A 22,286-nucleotide genomic window follows, 5' to 3' on the forward strand; every position below is an offset into this window, starting at 1 on the left:
AGAGAAAAGATGGTTGTCTATGAGCCAGAAAGAGGGTTCTCAACAGACACGAAACCTGCCAGCACCTTGATCTTGGCCTTCCCAGCCTCCAGAAGCATGAGAAATAAATTTTTGTTGTGTAAGCCCCTCCATCTCTGGTATTTTGTTACAGCAGCCCAAGACGACTAAGACAGGAACTAAAGGAATTAATGGTTTCTCCCTTACCCTCCTCTTCTATGAGTCCTTCTCTGACATTCAGCACATGATGACTCACTAAAGTTCTGAAAAATCTCAAAGTTGGAAGGAGCCACCTAATGCTTGAAACCCTCAAGAAACTGTGTGCTGTTTCAACACTCCTGATCCTGGCTAGGGTGCTCATGGCCTCTCCTTATTAGGTGGCTCTGATCAATGCAAATACCGTCTTTATGTTACCCAAAATCAGTATCCTTGCAAACTCCACTCACTGATGCAGCTCAAATCTGATGTGACTCTGTGATAGGGTCACAAACCAAGTTTCTCTTCTCTGTGCGGTCTTGTCATGTCTCTTGAAATATGACCCCCAGGATGGAACACAATTCTCCAGACTGTCAGATCAGAGTGGCAGGACAGTTGAGAAGTATTTACCATGTCCAAAACAAGGTAGGGATAGCAACTGATATGGAGAAAATTCTGAGAACTCCTGCAAATCAAAATTGATAAGCACCGCAATAGAACAACAGACAAAGAATAACAACCAGACAATTAATGGAGAAGAAACTCAAAAAGCTAAGCAGGATTTGAAAAGATGCTCAAACCAAACCAGTAACCAAAGAAATGCAACTTAAAATGACAAAAAAAAGTTTACTTTATATGTGTTAGACTGGCAAAAAAGAGAAGGTGAGTAATAGCAAAGGATGGCAGGGATGTGGGGACAGTAGAACTCTTAGCACTGGTAAGTGTTCAATGCTGCACCACCTGAGGCAGCAGCCTGGACACCCAGGGAGGTAATGATGCACTGCTCTCTGACCAGCAGAGCCTCGCCTGCAGACACATCCCAAACGCCTTCTCATGTGGGCCCACGGGGGCATGTACAAGGATGTTCACGGTAGTTGCCTGTGGTTGCAGGAAGTTGAAAGCAACCTGAGTATCCATCACCAGGGGAGTATTTAGGTAAAATGGGGGGCGGGGGAGGGTGCGGAATTCCACATTTAGAAGCATTTAGAAGCAATGAACTTCATGTACTTATGGCAACATGAGTGGAAGTTTAACAACAAAGTGCTGAGTGGGAAAAATAAGACAGAATGAGCTCTATGACATCATATCATTTATATAAATTTAAAACAACAGCAATACATACTTTGAAAGAAGACATACAAACAAGAAGGCTGTATTCTAGGCAGGAAAGGAATGGAGAGAGAAAAGGTAAAGTAAAAAAATAGCCTGGCCGGGCGTGGCTCCACAGTTGAGCGTCGACCTGGGATCCAGGCGATTGGGGTTCGATTCCCGGTCAGGGCACATGCCCGGGTTGTGGGCTTGACCAATGACTCTCTCATTGATGTTTCTGTCTCTCTCTCCCTCTCCTTTCCTCTCTCCAAAATCAATAAAGATATATTTAAAAAAATCAATCAATCAATCAATCAATCAATAAACAAGCCTGGCCGGAAGTGGCTCAGCAGTTGAGTGTCGACCTAGGATCCAGGTGATGGGTTGCCCTGGTTGCGGGCTCATCCCCAGTCGGGGGCGTGCAGGAGGCGGCCGATCGATGACTGTCATCATTGATGTTTCTATCTCTCTCTCTCCCTTTCCTTTCCTCTCTCTGAAATCAATAAAGATATATTTTAAAAATAAATAAATAAATAAACAAATAAATAAAAATAAACAAAACAAGAAAGGGGCCTTGGGTGGACTGATGCTGGTGATGTGCCAAGAATCAGAAGTGAAGGGATTCATATATTTCCATTAGTGTGGCCTAAAATCATATTAACATTTTAAAGTAGCCACACAAAGACCACTAGGTTTCTTTTCCTGATATTCCTACCACCCTTACCCAATACCTAAACAAATGCTTTTTTAGACCTAAATGCAGGACTCCACACTCAGTCTTAGTTCATTTTGGCATATTTGGTTTATTTTTTTCTGGCCCTGGGAAACTTTATAGATCCTGATTCTGCTATCCATGATGCTGGCTATTCTTCCTATCTAAATGGTATGCAGAATTAAGGTCCATGTGACATCTGGATTCTCCAAGTTTTTCTTATTCAACCCTTAGTAGGCAGACACTGTAGGTCAGACCCTATACCAGGTATAAATGTGTAGGGTCTCAAGGTCTGGGCAGTTCTAAATGCTATTCTTTCTAAATGTTAAAATGTAGCACAGTATTTTGCAGACCAGCTGTAAACAGAATGAGTTTGACAGGAACTCAAAGGGATAAATGTAGCCAATTGCAAAGAAGAAATGAAAACATAATTGAGCAAATAGTGTATTTAAGCAATGGCTTAGCCTCCCTTCTGGGAGACAGAGCTTTATATATGACTACCCCGTCTCCTTTACTTGCTGCAAGTAAATAAAACTACCTTGCAACAACCATGTCTCATTCTTTAATAGAGCACCCCAAGCAGCGAACCCCATGAGTTCGGTAACAAGCAATACTAAAATGTAAAGAAAGGGTCCCTGTCCATAGTGAACTCACACTCTAGAGATATGAAAATCCAAGGTTACAATGTGCCAGCACTATTGCTGCAAAGCAAGGGATATGGGAACAGAGGGAGAAAAAGCAGCCAGGTCTCTCTGGGGATTAGGAAAGGGTCCCAGAGGGAGCCTTTAGAACTGTATTTAGAACTGCCCAGACCTTGAGAGTCCTGACTATTCCAAAGTGACAGAAGATAAAATCAGGCAAATAGGTAAGAGCCAGATGGGAATTTATATTACATCCAATAGGATAGGGGTTGTAGAAACTGAAGAATCCAGAGCAGGAAGTGAAATTACATAATTCACATCAGAGATCACTATGGTGGCCAGTGTAGACGATGAGACCAGAGACAGGACAGCCAGTTAGAATAACGCAGTCATCCGAGCAAACAAGGAGAGCATCCCAAGCTAAGAAGACTAGGGAGGCTTTCTTCAGTGTGCTATAAAAATGATCATAAACTTGCAGGCTTAAACAACATTTATTTCTCACAGTTCTGGAGCTGGAAGCCCAAGATTAGAGGACCAGCATGGTTAGGTTCCTGGTGAAGGCCACCTTCCTGTCTTACACATGGCCATCTTCTCTCTGTATTCGCAAATAGTGGAGAGTAGAGAGAGAAGCAACTCTCCTGTGTCTCTCCTTATAAAGAACTAATCCCATTCATGAGGGCACCACCCTCATGACCTAACTACCTCCCAAACCAAATATCACATTGGGGATTAGGGTTTCAACATATAAACTTTGGAGAAACACAAACATTCCATACATAACAGAAAAAAACAGGAAGAATGGATCTATGAAAAACTTAAGAGGTTGGATCCATTGGATTCAAGAATGGACTAGAATTGAGAGAGGCATGGGAATAAGGAAAAGAGAAGATTCTGGAATAATTCTTGGGTTTCTGGTACTGGTGACTTTATGGCACAGGGTGCCCTACCTGGGTACACAGAGCACTAGAGAAGAAGCAGGTATGGAGGGAGGAGGGGGAAGAGGTGGAGGTGGGGAGAAAGGGCAATGCTGTCTTTAACTCTGGGCACGTTGATTTGAAATGTCCAATACTAATGATTCCCCAGGTGTGGGGTTCAGAAGACAGGTTAATGGCTATGGATATAGACAAAGAGTCAGAGAAGGGTTCCCAGGGGAAGTGACAGATGAACTAAGAACCCAAGTATGACAGAGAGAGAGCCAGGTGACAAGAAAGGAGAGAGTGTTTCAGGTGGAAGACAATGCAGAGAGAAAGACCCCAGCCTCGGGGGCTTGGCCTCTGCTCTGACCGTCTGGCCATCATTCGGAAGATAATGAAGAAAACGGAAACTCCTGATAAATTCAGCACATAAATTTCTGCGTGTCTCTGCCCTGAGTTCCCAGGAGCACTGGCAGGGAGAGAACGTGGCTGGCATACAGGGGACCAGCCTTGGGGACAACCAAGGCAGAGGTATTTTCTTGTCAGCCTTGAGCAGCGAGGCAGCAACATAAGCAAGAACAGCTAAAGCTGCTGCAAGAATGAATTTCCTTTGAAACAGCACAAGTGAAAAACAAAATCCTCTTAACCTAGTGACAGCTCCTGATGGAATAAAGCATTTTCTCTGAAGCTACCCCCAAATCAACAAAACCATAATTAGGATTACTAAGTGAATAGATCAGAATTCCACAGAGAAAATATTTACTCAGGCAGAACCTCCTTGATTCAGTAGCTCTTTCAATTAATTTTTTCTAAAGTTTTGGATTTCCACTGACTAATCTGCTGGTATTTAGAAGGATTTGTAAACCACTTGCTAAGTAGTTAAAAAGTATGAAATGTCTTTGCCAGAAAGCTACTTGGGGACCTTTGCAAGAACACACGAAGGGGAACAAGGTGTCCGAAGGGTTCCCTCACAGCCAACAGGACACTGCTCTCTCCAGAGCTAGATCGCCTCCCACTGGAGTATTCCTGACAACCTGTCCCACGCAGCCCAGGATTGCCCCACGCCTTGGCCAAGTCTAAAGTGGTGGTTGCTCCTGCAGGAGGGATAGAACATGGATGAAAACCTTCCTCTGTAGAACTGAGGGCTCCATTTGGACGATTAGAGCTTATAGGGATTATGCAATGAAAATGGACTGTGTCACTTTGAATGTGATACTGAATCAAGCCTGGGCCACATGGAGCACTAAGATCTGTTTGGATTACACTGAGATTTTTACTGGCAAAATACCCGGGAGAACCCTTGGTGTGGAAGGTAAGCCAGTCTTTACCCAGATCCCTAACCCACCGACTACCACTATCTCCTGCCGCACTGCGTCTCCCAATATGCTCACACACATTCCCACCTGCATGGGTCACTTCCTCCCTCTTCAGACTCACCTGGCCCTGGCTGTGCCCTCTGCTTTAAATGTTCTTTTCCTTAAAGAAGGGACCGTTCAGACTGAAGACCTCGGTGTAGAGGTACCCAGTGTTTCACATCGCCCAGGCCTGCTTCTCTTCCAGTAGGAGCCTCTTATCTGCCCTTCACCAACCTTGAAGCAAGACTCAGCATTCCTCTTTTTTCCTCCAAGAAAATCCACTGCACAGAGTAAGAAATTGATTTTGTTCTGAAGTTTCAACAGGGAAGATGTAGTGGAGGCTCACATCGCAGAGCACACAGCACCCTGAACAGAAATTCCAGTTAGATATCTTCACTGTCCCTGCGAAGTCTCCCCTCAGCCACACAGTCCCGCCCCCTTAACCACAAAGCGTCAGTCTCCACTCCCACATCCCCCTTATATTTCCCTTTCTTCCTGCAGAGCAGTTTAACTCTTCCCTGCCTTGCTACCAATTTTGCAGTCTCCCTCCCACGACCCCACTTAACTAACAGTCTGAGCTCCATCTCTTTAGAAGGCACTGGGGAGTGATAGATAACAAGCACCACTTCCCCATCATACCTTTCCCGAGTGAATGAGCGCCAGAGCTCCACGAGGAGCCCAGTTTGAGGCCCGGCTGAGCATAAGTGAACAGCTTTAGTGGTCACTCCGGCTGCAGGAGCTCTCGGAAGCCCCCTGGCACTCCTGTCCAGACAGCCTGGGAGACACGAGGCTGCACTGAGGTCCTTCTGAAGACCCTAGCAGAGGCAGTTCCACCCAGAAATAGACTCAGGCCCTGCATATGCACACACCACCCAGATCACAATAAGCAGCAGCCTGGGCTAAAGCAAGAAAGTGGAATAATCCATCTTTACAGGAAAAGGTGTCCATGCTTCAACTGAGCAAGGGCAGTTTCTGCAAACTATAGAATCTAAAATCACAGGACATTTTTTATGGGTGATCACTGGGTTCCCATGTGCCTTGGACAAAGGAGACAACCGCATCCTTTCTCTCTTCTTCAAGCCTTGCCACGCTTTTCCACCTGGGAAAGGTGGGGTTGCCATGCTGAACCAAGTCAGGGAACACTCCTCTCAGTGCAGCTTCTTCCACAGGGCCAGGACTGACAGCTGCTGGCAGTATCGTTAGCTGAGTCTTTAGTGTCCGTTTGTACCCACATTGCCCCGGAAAAAATAATTAGCACCCTCACTCCATGGAGGAGAAGAGAAAAATGTATCTAATTGACTGGGGCAGCCCCAGACAGATGCCTCATTTCAGAACCCTTAGGGGGGGGCTCGCTTTAATGGCACTCAGATCTAACCCTGTGACTTAGAGTAACCCTGGGATGAGCGTGCAGAGCAGAGCTTTGGAGTCCTGGCTGGTGGGAGTGTCTGAACTTGCTATGCCAGCAAGAGACAGTGAAGAGCAAAAACCAGAGTAGTCTGTAGGGGGACTTCTGCATTATAGTAGACCCTGTTCACCCACGGAAAATAAAGTCCAAGACCCCCAGTGAATGCTTGAAACCACGGATAGTGCTAAACCCTGTACTATATACCATGTTTTTTCCTATACATACATACCTTTTCATCTAAAGGAAGCACTTTATGGTTTCTCTTTGACATACCCAAATTGCCAGCATCACTACTCTCGCACTCTGAGGCTATTATTAAGTCAAATAATGGTGACTTGAACATAAGCACTGAGATACTATGACAGTAGATCTGTAACTCAGATGGCTACTAAGTGACTAAAAGCCAGGGAGTGCATAGAGTGTGGATACGCTGGACAAAGGGACAAGTCAGGACCCAGTTTGGACAGAGCAGGAAGGCATAAGATTTCATCACACAACTCAGAACGGTGCACAAAACTTATGAATTGTTTATTTCTGAAAGTTTCATTTAATATTTTCAGACCACAGTTGACTGCAGGTAACTGAAACCACAGGAAGTAAAACTACAGAATAGGGGGATGCTGTACTGGAAACTTTGGGAATACTGAAAAGGGAAACCCTTGGAAGGATTGAACTTCCTGCCATTCAGATGGGTGGGGGTGCAGAGCTTTCCTACACTGAGATTTTTTTTGGAGCGTTTTACATGGAATCTACCAAGTTGAATGTTGTCAGATATTTACACCAATATTTACATTGATTAAGATATGCATCTGACAGATTATGCTTTCCAGAAATGGCCACCACAATATCACCCATCCCACATGTCCCTCTGTGATGCAAACTTGCCACACCCCACCAGGAGGTGGAGCTTATTTGCCCCTTGTATCTGAATCATCCAATGTCTACTTTAACCAGCAGAATACAGCAGAAGTGATATTGTGCCAGTTCTGGGCATAGCTTTTAACTGTCCTGATAGCTTCTGCTTCCCAACTCTTGGAACGCTTGCCCTTGGGATATCCCTTTCAGAACCCAGCTATGTGTTAACTATATTTTCTTATTTTCTGTTTTATTGATGCTCTGGTATTTGGGGTCTTGATCCTCCAACGGTTAGCTAATTTGTACAGCCTCTCTTATGAGTGTGTCTTTGATGCACAAATGTTATGCAAAGAGCTGAAGTTTGGGAAAACCTCAGCATAATGCTTGCCGATTCCAAAGAAATAACTGAAAGGCTGTGAAAGACATGGGTTTACTAGGACTTACATGCACACTGGGGGTGGCCAGCTGGTGAAGTTTTTCTTGCACCCCAACTTTTCCAGCACAAGGTTAAAGTACAGAAAGCAAAGAAGAACAGGGCATGCAGGGGGAGAGGGATGTATTTGCTAGCTGAGTGAGATTGAAATGCTATTTTCTTGACTGAGGCGTTGACCAGGCTCCCAAGTTCTCACAGTTCACTTCCTGATGTCCTTCATTGTCTTTCCACAGGGTGGGAGGGGGAGTTGGAGCATGGGAAGGGGCCCATGTTCTCACATACTATACAACAAATCAACCAATCCAACTTCCAACCATCTCCTCTATCAAATTCTCACATACCAAACCAATATTCCCCCTGACCTAATCATCTCAGGTACCAGACAACAAAGGACCACCCCTATAGCCAGAGCCTACAAAAATTATTCAAATTATCCAATCCTAAACTTACTCAGCCTACTATCCTGCCTCACCCTTCCTGCAAAAATTCCAATAAAGAGCATGTTCTCCTCCCCACCCTTTCTGCCTCCTGAGTGACCCCAGTACTTCCTCGGGTGGCCCTGCATGACGTTTCTAGGAACCTAGAGTGAGTATAAACTTCCTCCCTGACAATCATTTCCTTGTCTGCATGTCTTACCATACCTGATTGAAACAAATCCTGGTACAGCTACCATGCTTTGAGAAGTCCAAGTCACGTAGAGAGGCCACATGAAGGCACGACAGCCAGTGACCCCACCTGAGCTCCCTGACAACAGCCTGTGTCAGCTGCCAGCCATGTGAGTGAGCCCTCTTGGACATTCCACACAGAAGGCCACAGCTCCAGCCAACTTCTGACTGCAGCTGCATTGGAGACCACCAGTGAGAACCACTGAATAATAAATTGTGTTTTTAACCACCCTGTCTGGGATGGTTTGGTACGCAGCAGCAGACAACCAAAACCTGCATGATGTTCTTTCAGTGGAGGGTCAGCTCCTGTAGTATTAAGTTCCCATGAATGGTACAGTAGCTCCTTGCTATCAGAGATTGAGCATCCCCTGGAAGCTTGTTACAAATGCAGAATTTCAGCCCCATCTCAAACTTACTAAGCCAGAGTCTGCATGTTAACCAGAGCCCCTAATAAATGCACATTAAAGTTTAAGAAGCACTGCTGTAGCAAATATTGACTATACTCTGCCCAGTTCCCTGTGAATCCTTTAAATGGTTCTCTGTGCTCCTCCTGAGCTTCTGTCCAGCTGCTTTACTTCCGAAAGCTTGCACCTGTGATCTTCTTCAGACACTGACCTTGGGTTCCTGGAGCTACTTTGCCTGTACATGCAGACAGTGTCTGGGAGTTTATGTCCCCTGAGGAAGCCCACATGATGATCGCAGTATGAAAGTCCAGTTCTCTTGCCTCAAGGTGGAACAAACTTTTAAAGTGTAATTTTCTCCAGTGTTGTCCAGGATCAGTTTGGAACTTGGACTTTGCCCGAAATTTCGCTAATTCACTTCCTCCTCCTCTCTGTCCTGCTTCCCCCAATCCCTTTCCAATTTCTCTTAGAGGATCTTCCTTAATCAGTCTCAAACACATGAACCTTCATCTCAGGGTCTGCAACAGCACATAGGACAGGTAACAGGAACATTTCACCTAATCGAAACTTAGCATTGCCTATCATATCCTAGTCACACAGGTCATAGACACCGCTAACACACTAGAAAGACAGGATTGGGTGGGGAAAGGGGACAGTGAAACTAGACGATGCTTTTGAAGAACTTTGCAATAGAGAGAAACTAAAAAAATGATGCAGTAATTGGAGAGAAATGAAAGTGTGTTAATTAAGTTACTGTGTAACCCATTACTCCAAAACTTAGCAGCTTAAAACAACAAGCATTTACTATCCCATGCAGTTTCTGTGGGTCAGGAACTCCTCAGGTTGGTCCTGGCTCAGAGTTTCCCATGAAGTTGCAGTCAAGATGTCAGCCAGGGCTACAATCTCACTGAAGGCTTGAGTGGGGCCACAGGACCTGATTCCAAACTCACGCAAGTGGCTGCTGTCCAGAGGCTCAATTCCTCTCCACTTGGGCCTCTCCGTAAGGTTACTCATGGCATTGCCTCCTCTAGTGAGTGATGAGAGAGACAGGTGTTTGCCGATGTGTAGGCAGGAACTGGGAAGGTCATACTGCTCACAGCTGGCAAAAATCCTTAACTCTTGGGAGTGGGATTGAGGAGCACAAGACATTGGAAGGATGAAGACAGACTTTCATTTTATATGCTTCTGAATCCCTTCTGTAATTTTAAAACATTAAAGGAGAAAGCTTAAATGAATTGCCAGTAGTTCGTAATGAATAAAGCTAAGTCCACTGCAAAAATATCTATGAGGAGAAATGACAAGGATAGGAAATTTGAATTGGGTCATAAAAAAATAATGTGGATGATTAAAAAAATATGTGGATGATCTTAGAGGCATGTATCTGCCCCATAAAGGAGTTCTGGAAGCACACTGTGAGCTCTGGAATTGCTGCTGACCCCACGTGGGGTGGGATTCCTGCCTCCACTAAGAAAGCCCAAAACATTCCAGGACCCCTTTTTCCCCTTTTGTTTGCCCGACCACCATAGGAGGACATCAGCTCTGACTAGCTCTACACGACCGTCTTTCACCATCTGTCTGTCTGGGACTTGACTACCAGCTTTCTGGTCTGATCTTCCTAAATACCTCAGGTTCCTGCTTTCTCTGGCATGGCATGACCATTTGCTTTGCATGTAGGATCCTGACTCCTCCAGCAGAGACAACAGCTGAAACAATTCAGCCCCTGGTTCCAACATCAATCCCTAAAAGTAAGAACAGGTGAGAGGTTTAGTCTTGCTCCAGAAGTGCACCTGCCCTCTGCAGGTGGCCCTGCTAGAGAAATAGCCACATTCCCCAAGTTCAAGGGGCAAAAGACCCATCTTGAGCCTCACCCCCTCCCCCAACAGTCTCTGGAGCTGACTGCCAGGCAGAAGAGTGTCAAAGGCAACATCACTCTCAGTGTGACCCGTGGCTCAGAAGCCTCCTCTCTCCGCATGACAGGCATGCAAGGCCCCTCCTCATACACCGGTAGGGCGTGACTCTGGGGGAAGCAGGGACTACAGAGGCTTGTGGAGATGCCAGCACCTTAGAGATCTGCACCTGTGTCAGGATGGTAAGAGAACAGAGGACTAGGTGGCCAGAAGTGAGAGCCACGTGACATAAGGAAAGTACCCAGAGATTGAAGAGCTGGTCAGGTAGGACTCAGCCGGGTGGTTTCTAGTGCCCCCTTAGACAGGGGCAGAGGAGCCTCCGCAGGGTCCCTGACTTAGATCCGTGCTCTGAGCAGTGCCGGTCCACAAACGGCCTGCTACTGGTTCTTGATGACTTACACACAGAAACTGAGAGTGATTTTATATCTGTTGAATCTTTTCAAATCTTGTTTGCATTTCATGTGGATTTTTTATTTCACATTCCTAGTGATTTATTTTTATTGGATTTTTATAAAAGAATTGGTTTGTTAAAAGAATTGGGTAATTAAAAACCAATCCTGCAGCACAGAAAATTTACAAAGCCCTGCTTTAGAAGGTCCCACATATCACAAACACACAGAAAATAAATGATTACCGAGCACATGGGACCTGATGCTCACACTAGCAGAGTGCAGCCTGCAGGTAACACCATCAGGCCTCCGGAAATGCCGCTCCTCAGCTTTTGCTCAACGTCCTCAACACAAAAGGCAACTCTGTCTGAGTGTTTCTAAGCCTTCTGGGTTGTGCTTCTGCCAGCATCAGAAACAACTCTGCTTCACAGAGAGAGGAAGATTTGAGTGGCAGAAGCACTTAGGTAAGAAAAAAAGCACATTAATTAACTTGTCAAATCCTTTTTCTCGGGTAGCATGAATGCAGTAGTTTCTCTTTTTTAATATGTTTTATTGATTTTTAGAGAGAGAGGACGGGAGAGAGGGAGAGAGAGAGAAACATCAATCGGCCGCCTCCTGCACACCCCCTACCAGGGATGGAGCCAGCAACCCGAGCTTGTGCCCTGAGCAGGAACGGAGCTGGCGACCTCTCAGGTGCATGGGACAAAGCTCAACAACTGAGCCACACCGACCAGAGCAGAGTCTTCACTCCCAGTAGGGCCACACGTCCATTCTCGTGCTTCTCTTTGTGCTCCAGTTCATGGTCTTGACAGTTGCACATGGTGGCTAAGGAACATTGTACAATATTAACACTTTATTTTACCTTTTAATCTGCACATATGTAAGTAGAGAAGTAACATGTGACATTAATCCTTTATTCACACCACTGCATGAATCTGGATATTACTTTAAGACACAGTGAAATTTACAATGTAAGAGGTAGAAATTTATATTGTGAAATTGAAACATTTTGTAATATTTTCTGTAATGATAATTTGTCTCATGCAACTCCATTAAAATATATGAACAGGATATGTACAATTCGTGGTTCACTTCCAAATTTAAATATTGTTTTTAAGATTTTGATGACAATCTCACTTATTACTAAACTTTCTCCAAGTTGAAATTAGTTTTTAAAACCATCTAAGCATTACACTGACTCAAAAAAGATAGTCTGATTTATCATCAATAGAATATAAATTGGCAAACATCTTGAATATAAAACATAAGTATCTTTGCAATAAGGAAGGCAAAAAAATTAATAAAAAATATGTAATAGTTTCTGATTTATGTGTATATTGATTTTATTACTTGTCCAAATATCACCAATCAATCAATGGGATATCCAAATTTGTGTAAAAATAATTCAATTCTGTTATCTTTACCGCATTGCCAATTTCCATTCATATGAAAATCATATAAAAAGTTTTTTAAAGTGTATGTGGTTTTTATATGAAAGTGTGGACCTCCATTTAGTATAGGGGCCTGCTGAGAGCTGCCCTGCTAAGCTAGGCCAGAGCTGCTGCCCACCAGCCAACTGAACATGTGACATTAATCCTTTATTCACATCACTGCATGAATCTGGATATTACTTTAAGACACAGTGAAATTTACAATGCAAGAGGTAGAAATTTATATTGTGAAATTGAAACATTTTGTAATATTTTCTGTAATGATAATTTGTCTCATGCAACTCCATTAAAATATATAAACAGGATATGTACAATTCATATGTACTGTTAGTGAGTTCACTCCACATTTTAATTCACTAAGAGAAAGAGAGCATTGGGTGGGTAGAGAAGTGGCTTGAACACAAACATCAGAAGGGAGATGTGCTTTTTAGAAATAATAGACATGGTTTTTTATTTGCAATTGATCCCATGTCCCATTTATTCCTCAATCAACAGAGATTTTTGCCTGGCTTTGGCTTAAGCCACTGTATGTATGACTGACAGTGGATGTCTGTAAGAGCCACCTTCGTCAGTGACCCTCCTTTGTTGGTGTCCCTTCTTTGACCTTGGAGGGACAGGATCTGAGCCCTGCTGAGAGGCAATGCCTCTGTCCCAGATGGGATCACTGCTGCTGGCCAAGGGCAGGAGGCAGACAGCTTCCAGTCATCCACATTGTCCACCCTGCCCAGTACTGCAGGTGGAGACCTCCTGCTGACTGAGAAGATCACAGTTTACCCCAGGACCTCTGGACCATGAGCCCTAAGGGAAAACTCTGTCACTTACACTATTTCTCTGCTGAGAGGCATTTGCTTTGTTTCCAGGGTATATGTGTGTGTATCCACACACACAGGCACCATGCATGGACCTCTATGATCAGTGCTGCAATAGACAACTCTTGTTCAAGGGCCCTAAAATGAATGCTTTCATTTCTCTGGAATATATTCCCAGGTGTGAGATTGCAAGGTCAAAGGGCATATGTATTTTTAATTTTAATGGGGTTTTCCAGATTGATTTCTAAAAAGGCCATAATAATTTACATCTCTACCAGCAATGATTAAGAGCACACTTTCCCCCCACATGCAATAGATGTGGACAATCTTTTTAATTTTATCAGCCTGAAGCGTCCAAGCTAGTGCCTTATTAGTTTAATTATTTTAATTCTGAATTCTAATAAATTTGAAAATATTTTCATAAAGTTGGGTATTTTTCTTCTCTGAATTGCCTATTCATATCGTTTTGTCTATTTCTCCATTGGGTTGTGTGTCTTAGCAATTGATAAGAGCTCTTTGCATATTATAGCTATCAACCTGTTTATCAGCTGCATTACAAATATTTTTTTCCAAATCTAATGCTTGTCTTTTGACATTGCCTACAGTATCTTTTGCCTTAAAAATGACTTAAATATATGTTTATATATGTAAAAAAGGCAAAAATATCTATCTTTTTGATCTCCTAGATTTCCAACCTTGGTTGAGAAGGTCTTCTAACCTCTTGTTTATATAAGACCTCCTTGCCAAATTTTTTTTTTATATATATCTTTTATTGACTTCAGAGAGAGGCAAGGAGAGGGAGAGAGAGAGACAGAAACATCAATGATGAGAGAGTCATTGATCGAGCCCACAACCCAGGCATGTGCCCTGACCGGGAATCGAACCCTGATCGTCTGGATCCTAGGTCGACGCTCAACCGCTGAGCCACGCCCGGCCGGGCCTTGCCAAAATCTTTATTGAAAAATTTTATAGATATGAAATAGTGCACATATTTTTATGAGTCCATGAATTTTCACAAGTGAACATACTCAAGTAACAGGGACCCAGATCAAGAAACAGAACACTCTCAGCACCCTAGACTCTCTTTCGTGTACCCTGCCAGTCAATACCCTTCCTAAAGATGAACTTTGGCTGGCCAGAGGGACTCAGTTGGTTGAGTGACATTCTGTGCAGCAAAGGGTTGCTGGTTTGATTCCCAGTCAGGGTACATACCTGGGTACCTACAGAGGGCAACTGATTGATATTTCTCTCTCTCTCTCTCTGTCTCTTTCTGTCTCTCTCTGTCTCTCTCTGCATGTCCTCTGGTGAGAATTAAAAAAAAAAAAAAGATTAACCTCTACCCTGACTTCTAACATCATAGGTTAGTGTTTGAACTTTGTTTAAATGAATCATCATATGTACTCTTTTGTGTCCAGCTTCTTTAACTAACATTATGTTTGTGATATTCATTCATGTGATTCGCTCATTCTCATTGCTGTGTGGGATTCCTTTATAGAAATTACCACACTTGATCTGTCTTACTGTTGATGGGCATGTGGGTTGCTTCCAGTTTGGGACTATTACAAATCGTGTTGCTATAAACATTCTTTTACATATTTTTGGTGAGTTTATGTCTGCATTTCTGTTGGATATTTGCCCAAGAGTATAAATGCAGGGTCACAGGGTATGTGTATGTTCACTCTTTTGTAGATACTGCCAGTTTTCCAGATGGTTGTACCAATTACACCCTCACCAGTAACGTAAGAGATGTTTTAGTTGCTCTATAACCACCCAACATTTGGTTTCATCTGACTTTTTATTTACGGCATTCTAGTGACTATATGCTAGTGCTGCACTGTGGATTGTTTTGCCAGATTTTTAGTATTTTTTACATTTTAAGTCAATCCATCTGGAATTTTATTTTTGTATATGGTAAAATAGAAGTCCACTTTGACCCTATTCCAGACAGCCAGCCAGATGTGCCAGATTAAACAACCTGTCTTTTGCCCTGATGTCTTGAGGAATAAGTGGACATGTCCCAGGTAGAGTGGAGCCGGGGAGAGCACTCCAGGCTGACGGAGCTGCGTGAGCTGCATGGGGGCATGAGGCAGCATGCCGTGGCTAAAATGAAAAGTGTGCCTTAGCAGGAGGCACAGGAGGGCCTTGGCCGGTGTGGCTCAGTTGGTTGAGCATTCTCCCATGCACTGGAGGGTTTTGGGTTAGATTCCTGGTCAGGGCACATACCCAGGTTGCGGGTTCGATCCCCGGTCGGGGCGCATACGGAAGGCAACTGATCGATGTTCCTCTCTCACATTGATGTTTCTCTCTCTCCCTCAGTCAAGGATAAAATTTTTAAAAAGGCACAGGAGGGTTGGCAGAGAGCGATCTTACCATTCTTGCAAGAGGACCCAGGCTCAGGGCTGCTGTTGAATGAGATCATCAAAGAAAAAGGACCCTCTCCACTTTGGATATTTGGGAGCCTTCTTTGAGATCCTCATTTTGAACAGTGTGATTATCAAAATGTTACTCATAGGGGAGGGTTAACAGAGGCACTTACAAATATTATTTCATTTAATCCTCACAATGATTTCGTGAGGGAGGCACTATTAACCTCGATTTACAGTGAGGGCATAAGGCTCAGAGAAATCGAGTGGCTTGTCCTCAGTCACACAGCTGGTAAGAGCTGAGACTGGACCCAGGTCTGCCTCCTTCCTGAGTTCCTGCTCTTCCTTCCCAACACCGTGCTGGCACTGGCAGTGGACTGTGAATGGGGCTTCCAGTCACTTCCCAAATAATGGAGCGTGTGAGGAAGCAGAGACTTATAACCATTATTTCGGGCCCTGCAAAAAGAGCCTGTTAGTGGCTGTTTTCTCTTCCCCAGTCACACGGAGTGGTTGATTTCTTGAGAAACAGTCACTGTTTTAGGCAGAAATGAACTGTCCAGCTGAAAGGCATGCAGAGTCAGACTGGGGTGACTGCTCTTGGGCCCATGGACAGGCTGTGTGGGCCTGTGGGAAGCAGGGAGCAGTTCACTGGAAGCAGCAGAGTATGGTGAGAGATAGCACAAAGCTCCCTCTGTCCTCCACCCCTTTCCCGCACACAGTTCTGGGTTCCACAAGGTCCAGCTGCTCTTCTTTTCCCAGTTGGGAGAGATACACGTCCTACATTAGCCCCCCGGGAACCTGTGCTGTCGTGGGCAAGTCTCTGTTCCCCACAGCCAGGGAGATGTGAATACTCACTGACGTGAGCACGCTGGCACTCAGAGACAGAGGTCACATACAGTCTCCACCCTGACAGAGCAGAGCCAAACACCCACCTGCAGAGAGCCTGCCTCCTAGAGCATGAGAAACCAGAGAGAATCAATCTAGCTCAGGGTTTCAAATTATGCAGGCAAGTCATTCTGCAGAGGGAAGTCACACAAATAATAAAGCAACTTCCCACCACGGGGAAGATTCGAACTGCTAGAGATAACTGTAGAAAAGTACACTGAACTTAGGAGGTGCAATCAGTTCCCTCTATCAGATTTACAAAGATTTAAAATTTTGATAATACCCAGTGTTGATGGAAATGTAAAGATGTGCCATTTGGCAGAAAAATAAAGAATTACAATTTCTGGGAAAGGTAACTTGGCAATATACGTAAAAATGTTAAATGCAGCTACCCGTAAACCCAGTGATTCCACTCATAAAATTTTACAAATATATGTTGATATAGATGTACACATGCCACAACACAAAAATAGCGATTAAGGAAATTCATTGCAGCATTTGTTTATAATACCATAAAATTAGAAACAACTAAAAAATATCCATTAATAGAAAACTGGCCAAATAGGAATATCCATTCTATGGAATATAAGCCATTTAAAATGATGAGGTGGACCTCTATATCCTGACACGAAAATATGTCCACAATACATTTTTTAATTGGAAAAAATAGTAAGGCCCAGAAGAGCAAATTGTTTTCACCCCATTTGTGTTTTAAAAAGCTTGTTTGTATATGCACAAAGGATGTCTAGGACGTATACAAGAAACAGTTATAGGACATAGTTCTGAATTGAAAGAGGAGAGGGAGGGAAAGAGAAGGGAGATGAATTTGTTACTCAGTAACCTTCTGTACTATTTGACATTTTTACAACAGCATGTGTTAACTGTATAATAAATTATTTTAACTGAGATTTTAAAAAATATATGAGGATTTCCTGTATGGTTTCACTTAGAAAAAGAGTTCTGCCACTAAAAACTTTGAAAAAATGTATGCAACCCAACCCTGTTGTACTAATTGCCAGGAAATTTTGTGCACCCTTCCAGGTTATCTGATTCTACAGTAGTTTCCACCTTTCATTGCCTTTGAGTAGGTAAGTTGTAGAAAACTGAAACTAATACAAATCATTCTTGTCCAAAGCAATGCAAATGAATTTTGTGGGGGAGGTGCAGTTGATTTCCCCCACCATGGAAGAGGCTAATTTTGTTTTAATTAACAATACTGTGTCTGGTCTTTGTACTGTCTTTTGAACAGATTTTTAACACATCACTGGTTCCTTCATTGACTAATAAATTAAACAAAATCTGACACGTGTTCACTTTATATTTTTAAGAGTTATAATTTTTCCGTTTAAACAATTATCTTCTAACAAAGTGGAAACAATGAAGGCCAGTTGAGGAAAAGATTTGCCCCAAATTAGCTGCCTATGGTTGCAAACATAGTACCAATCTCCAGCCCTCAAATTTGTTGGCTATTTTACCTACATCATAAAGTAACAAGGATTGAAACCCTTTTCCAATTTGGAACACTTCCTCCGTATAGAAATATGGTTAATTTAGGGGTGCTTTCTCCCACATAAATGCAGACCACCACCGCCAAACGGGGACGCGCACGCTTCCAGCAAGGCCGCGGGAGGGCTGGAGAGGGGCGCCGCCCCCGTGGCTCCCGCGCTGACGCGGCCGAGCGAGCTCCAGAGACCGCGCGCCGAAGGCGGAGGCGTCCAGCGCTGGGTAAAGGGCTCAAGCCCAGGGAGGGAGGCACAGCAGCCATGCTCAGGGAGCCCAGCCGCCGAACCAGGCGCCTCCGGGAGCACGGCCTGACTGGGTGGGGTGCAGTTAGGCTGCCGGGGGCGGCGGCCTCTGTGCAGAGGTTTGAAAACAATGGAGCGCAGACGCGACGCCCGGGAGCCGCACGGCGGCCCCGGCACGAACCCCGGGAGGTAAAAGGCCGGGGCCTCCGAGGGCCGACCCGCTGAGCTTTAAAGAAATACCGCAGGAGGAGGACCCGCGCCGGGCTGGGGCAGCGCCGTCCCGCCTCGCCCCTGCGGTTCCCGGGGTGGGCTCGCGGCGCCTCCGGCGGGCGCCAAGCTGCTCTCCCGGCGCGGGGGCGGCGGGGCGGGGGCGGCGGCGGGGGCGGCGGGGGCGGGGGAGGCGGAGCGGGGCTCCCAGCGCGCCCCCCAGCTGCCCCGCTCTCGTCCCCCGCGTGCGCCTGGGCGGCCCTGAAGGCCGAGCTGAGTTCTCCAGGCATCTGGGCCACCGAGAGATCCCATCCCCATTCTGCAGGTGAGGAAACCGAGGCTCATCGATGGAGCCTGACCCATCCACCCGCACCAAGAGTTTCTGGGACCCCGAGGCCCACGTCTCCGGTGCTCGGCCCCCGCTGCCTACAGACTCCTTGCTTGGCCTTAGAGGATCTAGGTGGGCCGCAGACTCGGTGGTCTGAAGCGCATCCCAGGCGCCCTCCCGCCCGGGTGTCGGAGCCGGCGTGCTCTGCCCTGTGGCCTGGCCTGCGTGTCCAGTGGTGTCGGAGCTCTATCAGTTTCACTGGAGGGAAACCTGAGAACAAGCATTAGCAGTGCCCTTGGCCGTGGCAGCTCCACTGTGTGATTTTATCCTAAGAAGACAGTTAAGAAACAGCAAAGATTTTGCTTCATCCCCCACTGTATATTGCCAAAATTTGTCATCAGTCTAACTCTCTACCGGTAGGTTAAATAGAAGTCTATGCAGCCATGAAAAACATGCTGGATAAGAAATGTTGGTGCTGTATCAAAATGTTCATTGTATTGTTAAGAAGAAAAAAAGTTACAATACAACATATACAATGATAAAATTCCATTTCTGTGAAGAGATACGTCTTTGTGCACACAATAAAAAAATGTCTGCAAAGATATACACACAAAAAAAGTTACATTTAGTAGTAGGATTAAGAGTGATTTTAAAAGTACTTGTACCTTTATGTATTTTCTAAATGATACACACTGAGTTTGTACTGGTTTTATTTTTTTAAGCAAAAACACCCAGTGTTCACTTACCACACCAGGAAGGGTAGAGCAGCCTAAAGAGTTGGATCAAGGAAGTAGGAAAGAGACTGCTACAGGAATCATAGTCACCAAGAGTTGCTCCTTCTTAAGAACTTGACAATGATACCTTTTCCAAATTGTTGATTATAACACAATTTGCAGCATGCCCCAACTGGTGGATCATGCATTTGGCCACAGATAAGGAGCTGTGCAAGAAAAATTGCTGTTGGGTACCTACTCAAATTGTAAAATAACCCACTGATATGACAGATCGTTGACAAACATGCCTTAAGTAATGTGATTCCTTTCTTGTAACTAGCCCCATGCAAATTGACTGGAGCACATGGAGCGACTTAAAAAAAAAAAATTATCTTTATTGTTGAAAGTATTACAGATGTCCCCCTTTTCCCTATTGATCCCCTTCACCCTGAATCCACCCCCCCCCCCCAGGCCTTCATACTATTTTCTGTGTCCATGGGTTTATGCATATATGCATATAAGTTCTTTGATTAATCTCTCCCCACCCACTACCCCACCCCTGCCTTCCCACTGAGATTCCTCCGTCTGTTCCATGCTTCTGTGTCCCTGGATCTATTTTATTTATCAGTTTATTTTGTTCATTAGATTCCACATATGAGTGAGATCATGAAATACTTGTCTTTCTCTGACTGGCTTATTTTGCTTAGCACAATACTCTCCAATTCCATCCATGCTGTCCCAAAGGGTAAGAGATCCTTCTTTTTTATAGCTATATAGTATTCCAGGGTATAAATGTACCACAGCTTTTTTATCCATTCATCTACAGATGGACTCTTGGGCTGTCTCCAGATCTTATGTATTGTGGATTGTGCTGCTATGAACATAGGGGCGCATAAATTCTTTCTGGTTGGTGTTTCGGGTTTCTTACGACATATTCTTAGAAGTGGGAGCAGTGGGTCAAATGGCAGTTCCATTTTTAATTTTTTGAGGAACCTCCATACTGTTTTCCATAGTGGTTGCCCCAGTCTGCATTCCCACCAGCAGTATACTAAGTTCCCCTTTCTCCACACCCTCGCCAGCACTTGTTTGTTGGTTTGTTGATGGCAGCCGTTCTGACAGGTGGGAAGTGATATCTCACAGTCATTTTAATTTGCATCTCTCTGATGATTAGTGACTTTGAGCAATTTTTGATATGCTTCTTGGCCATCTGTAAGTCCTCTTTGGAGAAGTGTCTATTTAGGTCTTTTGCCCATTTTTTAATTGGATTGTCTTCCTTTTGTTAAGTTGTATGAGTTCCTTAAATATATTTTGTATATTAACCCTTTATCAGATGCGTCATTGGCAAATATGTTCTCCCATACAGTGAGTCTCTTTTCATTTTGTTGATGGTTTCTTTTGCTGTGCAGAAGCTTTTTATTTTGATGTAGTCCCATTTGTTTATTTTCTCCTTTGTTTCTTTTGCCCTAGGAGATGTATCTGCAAACATATTGCTACAAGAGATGTCTGAGATTTTGCTGCCTGCGTTTTCTTCTAGGATTTGTATGGTTTCACATCTGACATTTAAGTTTTTTATCCATTTTGAGTTTATTTGTGTGTATGGTGTAAGTTGGTGGTCTAGTTTCTTTTTTTTGCATGTACCTGTCCAATTTTCCCAACACCATTTATTGAAGAGACTGTCTTTACTCCATTGTAGACTCCTGCCTCCTTTATCAAATGTTAATTGAGTATAATGCCTTGGGTTGGTTTCTGGGTGCTCTGTTCAGTTCCACTGATCTATATGTCTGTTCTTGTGCCAGTATCGGGCTGTTTTGATTACAGTGGCTTTGTAGTATAACTTGATATCTGGTATTGTGATTCTTCCAACTTTGTTCTTCTTCCTCAAGATTGCCATGGCTATTTGGGGTCTTTTTTGGTTCCATATAAATTTTTGAAATGTTTGTTCTAGATCTGTGAAATATGCTGTTGGTATTTTAATAGGGATTGCATTGAATTATTGAATTAATAGATTGCTTTGGGTAGCATGGACATTTTAATGATATTAATTCTACCAACCCATGAACATGGTATATTCTTCTACTTGTTTATGTCTTCCTCTATCTACTTTTGCAACATCCTATAGTTTTCTGAGTACAGGTCTTTTACCTCTTTGGTTAAGTTTATTCCTAATTATCTTAATTTTTTTGTTGTAATGGTAAATGGGATTGTTTATTTAGTTTCTCTTTCTGAGAGTACATTATTGGTGTATAAAAGTGCCATCGATTTCTGGGTGTTTATTTTGTATCCTTCTACATTACTGAACTCATTTATTAAATCTAGTAGTTTTTTATGGAGTCTTTACGATTTTCTATGTACAATATCATGTCATCTGTGAATAATGACAGTTTTACTTCCTCCTTTCCAATTTGGATGCCTTTTATGTTTTCTTTTTGTCTGATCACTGTGGCTAGGACTTCCAGTACTATGTTGAATAGGAGTGGTTAAAGTGGGCATCCCGGTCTTGTTCCTCTCCCACACTGATGTTTCTCTTTCTCTCTCTGCTCTCTCTCTCACTTTCCCCCTCCCTTCCACTCTCTCTAAAAATTAATGGAAAAAATATCCTCAGGTAAGGATTAACAACAACAACAAAAACCTAAGATGTCACTGTGAGACACTTAGGTAGGTCTAAATAAATTAAGGGGCCTACCATAATCTTAGATTGGACAACTCAGTATTGTAAAGATGTCAGTCCTTCACAAACTGAAACTGATCAAAATCCCAACTTGTTTTCGTTTATTTGATTTTTATTTGAAAATGTATGTGGGAATGAAAAATGACTGAGGATAGCCAA

General features: G+C 43.8%; 1 protein-coding gene and 1 long non-coding RNA gene across 3 annotated transcripts in view; one reads left to right on the forward strand and one right to left on the reverse strand.

Annotated features, from left to right (window-relative positions):
- Nucleotides 1-11,621: 11,621 nt before the first annotated feature.
- The window catches only part of BBS4 (Bardet-Biedl syndrome 4), a 136,553-nt gene continuing 125,888 nt past the window's right edge, over nucleotides 11,622-22,286 (reverse strand). Inside the window, exon 16 of one of the 2 annotated variants that reach the window (XM_016201474.2) lies at nucleotides 11,622-11,783. In XM_016201474.2, coding sequence (XP_016056960.1) covers nucleotides 11,668-11,783 — 116 coding nt within the window. In that variant the 3' untranslated portion in view covers nucleotides 11,622-11,667. The remainder of the gene's footprint in view (nucleotides 11,784-22,286) is intronic. The other variant, XM_016201488.2, reaches the window with a different exon arrangement.
- LOC148094276 (uncharacterized) lies at nucleotides 18,993-21,785 on the forward strand. Its single transcript, XR_015714266.1, has 2 exons — nucleotides 18,993-20,365; nucleotides 20,927-21,785. It is a non-coding gene; the product is annotated as an uncharacterized LOC148094276 (long non-coding RNA).

This window comes from Miniopterus natalensis, chromosome 1, assembly GCF_054644295.1.
Source record: "Miniopterus natalensis isolate mMinNat1 chromosome 1, mMinNat1.hap1, whole genome shotgun sequence".
Classification (NCBI taxonomy): domain Eukaryota; kingdom Metazoa; phylum Chordata; class Mammalia; order Chiroptera; family Miniopteridae; genus Miniopterus; species Miniopterus natalensis.